The sequence below is a fragment of the Triticum dicoccoides genome, chromosome 6B (genome assembly GCF_002162155.2).
Source record: "Triticum dicoccoides isolate Atlit2015 ecotype Zavitan chromosome 6B, WEW_v2.0, whole genome shotgun sequence".
NCBI lineage: Eukaryota > Viridiplantae > Streptophyta > Magnoliopsida > Poales > Poaceae > Triticum > Triticum dicoccoides.
This window is the reverse complement of record NC_041391.1, coordinates 28,279,515-28,283,690: the sequence shown is the minus strand read 5'-3', so window position 1 is coordinate 28,283,690 and position 4,176 is coordinate 28,279,515. Positions and strand designations below refer to the sequence as shown.

Genomic DNA, 4,176 nt, shown 5'->3' with positions numbered 1-4,176 from the left:
CGGTTCCAATACTGTTCGTCAGTTCCCGGATCTTATTCTTTCTCGCTCTCCAAACTGCTTTGCTCTAAAAATACTTTGTATTTCGATCACCTTCCTTAAGCCAAGAAATCCTTGATCTCTGCATCTACATCATCTCTTCTTGATATAATAGTTCATTCATTTTATCCATTACTCCTCTTATTTCTTCCCTGTCCGCATTCATATGCATAAGCTCTTCCAGTTGAGTTCTTGACTTCACAAAGTTCTCTCGTCACATTGCCAAACTTCTTGCTCCATGACCCTAGAGCCGTCATAGTTTTAGACAGGGCATCTCTCAGTTGTGAGAGATTATGAATCTTGCCTACTACACCCCATGCATCTTCCACCACCTTTGGCAACGTCGAATCCCTCTCCCAAAATACCTCATACCTTCTGCTCCTCCCCCTCGTAGGACCCGGATCCGGCTCTCCCTTAAGAAAGACCACGACATGATCCGAGCATGGGGTCGGGATGTGCTCAACTGCAGCAAACGCAAACAAATTACGCCAATCGTTCGTGGCCATCGCTCGATCAAGTCTCACCTTTACATTGGCCGACCTACCCCATCTGTTATCATATGTGAAAGGCATGCCGGTGAACCCAAGATCCACTAGCTCACAAACTCCAAAATGTCCCGAAATGCAACCATCTGCCCTTCCGCCCGAGGCATGATCGAGAAGTGTTCAAAATCCCACATTGCTTCATTAAAATAACTAATTACCAACCATGGCAAATTATTGACAGCTTTCAGGCTCTGTAACTTAGTCCACATTAAGTGCGTATTCTCCACCCGCGGCTCCCCGTACACAAAAGTGGCTCTCCATTCCGCCGCTCCTTCTTGGACTTTGATAACTGTATCAATGAATCTTTCATCTTTGTCCAAAATATCTACCACACAATCTTCCCTCCAGTATAACGCCAAACCACCACTAAGTCCATTGCTGTCCACACCAAAAAAACCCTTAAGACCCAATTTGGCCCGGATCCTCTTCATCTTATCCTCCTTTTGTCTAGTTTCCCACAGAAAAACAAGCATGGGGGAGCGTGACTTACACAACATCGCTAACTCACGAACTGTCCGGGTGTTCCCCCTCCCCGGCAGTTCCAACTTAGGCAATCCGGCAGTCCTCCTCTCCGGAGGCTGCCTGCGTAGAAGTGTCCATATCAACTCACTCGCATCCACCACTCCATCTCACTGCCTTCTCCTCTTCACAATTGGGTTCTTGCCAGGTGTGACGTTAGGATCTAGCGGGACCCCTACACCCGCAGTCTCTCCATACTACAGTCAAAGGACCGCATCAGCCACCTTGCCGGCCAAGTTGGGCACGGCCTGGCCACGCACATTGACCGTACCACCATCCCCCAAAAGTCTTTTCCTAGCTGTACGTTCCTCCGCATCCCTCATCATCTTATATTTCATGATATTCATCCCCACCGTCAGCTCCACTCCTCCCTCTCTCTGAAGATCAACATCAACCCTCTCCTCTGCAGCATACGCTCTGCCTCCTCTAGCTCCGCCACCCCTACCTCCCCTCCTTCCTCCTCGACCCCCACCAGCAGGGCCAACACTCCCTCTACCTCCATCGCCCCCTCCCCCTCTACTGCCTCTTGTACCCGAGCCCACCGGCTCGCTGACCCAATGCAACCAGTCCCCCCATTCACATAACGCACTGTCATGTACTCCATCACCACACTACTCCACAACATGTCCCATACGACCACAAAAGTAGCAGAAGTCCGGAAGTTTTTCATAGTACACAGAATACATCTTCCTCTCCTTCAAGGTAATATGGACAAACTCTTACTAATGGCAGAGTTACATTGACAAACACCCGAACCCTCAAGAAGTTTGACGGATTAATCTTCCCTTCATTCACAGTCACTGTAAACGGAGGTTCTCCTACCTTCTTTGCAACCTTCTCAGCCAACTCCTTCTTCCTTGTCAATCCGTCTGGCAAACCTTTTATCCTAGCCCACAATGGATACATGTTCAAAGCATATTCTTCCACGTTCGAGAAGCCATCATATTCTACCAACACCACCGGATCCCTCCTGAACCGCCATGGCCCCCCTTCCATCCCACGCTTCCAATCTCCCAAACAATGGCATTGAGCCAAAAACAAGTTGGGGCCTTTGAACACCGATCCCTGTCCTTAGAAACACAATCCTTTTTACATAACCAAAGCGACCATAGTAAGACAGACGCTCTCACCCGTATTAGTGTATCAAACATATTTGATATTTTGTCAAGTCAGTGATCATATATATTGGCAACACTTGTAGACGGATACAAGTTGAACGCTATTTGAATGACTGAGCACAAGGGACACGCAAAATTGTATTGAAAGAAGATGGTATAGCGGCCAAATCTTTGTGTTGCCAAATCTTTGTGTTTTGGACTCATCGTTGGATTTGTTTGTACCGTTCCCTGTCCGGCAGTCCGGCACGGCAAACGCCCTCGATTAGGCGTGGCGTGCGATGCCAAAGCCTACCTCGATATGTTCACACACCAAAGTCAGGCGTACATCACCGGTGTGTGGCCAGCGATCGTGGCGTGTGCCTCGATCGGTGGAATTTAACAGTCCGCTCGACGTAACCGTAGGGGCAGCCATGGGCGAATGACACTGGGAGCAAACAAACGAAGACTTGACTCAAGGCGTTACCCATGCGGCCACTGGAACCCACCCACCGTTGACGCCCGCCTCCGACCGTCCGATGTAAATATCTGTGTTACCGTCCAGTTAATTCTTCTGTACGCAACGACTGTAACAGGAATATAAATTACGGGCGTGTGTGTGCTCCCTTGAGTACTCGTGCACACATCGTTCCCATTTCCCAAACTACCATGCCTCCCACCACCAAGTTCCTCCTCCTTGTATCAGCAGCCGCCGCAACCTTTGCTCTGAGCAATGGCACCGGCACCGGCACAGCTGCCTGCGTGCCGCGGGAGCGTGATGCCCTGCTGGCGTTCAAACGCGGTGTCACAGATGACCCCTCGGGTCGTCTCGCCTCGTGGCGGCGAGGCAGCGACTGCTGCCGGTGGAGGGGCATAAGGTGCAGCAACCGGACTGGCCATGTCCTCCAGCTTCGACTTGGAAATAGCTACTCGTACTTTGATCAGGAATTTTATACTGGTCGGACAACATCTTTGGATGGCCAGATAAGTCCATCTCTATTTTCTTTGGAGCATTTGAAGCACCTTGATCTCGCCTGGAATTTTCCATATATATGTAGCAATTGCGGTCATGTTCCAAAACTATGGGGCTCTCTAAAAAACTTGAGATACCTGAACCTTTCCAATGTACCGGTCGATGACGACACGTTGCTTCGTCAGCTTGGTAACCTCTCTAAGCTGCAGTATCTCGACCTTTCCTACACCACCTACACCATAGTGCAACCAACAGATTTTTTAAGCTTAACACATCTACCTTTGCTACACCATCTTGACCTTGGTGGGTTCAATCTCACCATGGTACATGATTGGCCTCGTATCGTGAATATGATTCCTTCTTTGCAAGTTCTCTATCTTTCTGGTTGCTCGCTTCATAATGCCAACCAACAGCTCCCACGCTTGAACCTCACAAAACTTGAGAGGCTTGATCTCAGCTACAACCATTTTGATCACCCCTCCGAGTCCTGTTGGTTTTGGAATTTGACAAGTCTCAAGTACCTCTACCTTCGAGAAACCTTTTTGTATGGTCATTTTCCCAAGACACTAGGACAAATGACATCCCTTCAAGTCTTTGACTTTTCATACAACAAGTATCTCGACGGCGGCCCCGGCGGCATCATAGCGCCAGGGTTGATGAGAAACCTATGCAATTTGGAAGTACTATACCTTGAAGAAGGTCTCTCGTATGGGAACATGGCAGAGTTGCATGAGAGCTTGCCACATTGCTCGTCCAGCCGACTAAGAGAACTGTATTTGAATGGAAACAATATCACCGGGACCCTACCAGCTGGGCTTGCCCAATTCAGCAGTTTGGCCACTCTCATCCTCTCTGATAACTATATGAATGGACCCGTGCCCACTGAGATTGGTAGGATCAACGATTTGATTATCCTAGACCTAAGAAACAACAATTTGACAGGTGTCATCACCGAAGAACATTTCTATGGTTTCACGAACTTACAGTATATAGATTTATCTAATAATCC

General features: G+C 48.6%; 1 protein-coding gene across 1 annotated transcript in view; it reads left to right on the top strand.

The window, feature by feature from the left end:
* The first annotated feature begins 2,863 nt into the window (after positions 1 to 2,863).
* The window catches only part of LOC119320619 (receptor-like protein EIX2), a 3,067-nt gene continuing 1,754 nt past the window's right edge, over positions 2,864 to 4,176 (top strand). The window contains exon 1 of the mRNA XM_037594638.1: positions 2,864 to 4,174. Within this exon, the coding sequence (XP_037450535.1) occupies positions 2,864 to 4,174 (1,311 nt within the window). The remainder of the gene's footprint in view (positions 4,175 to 4,176) is intronic.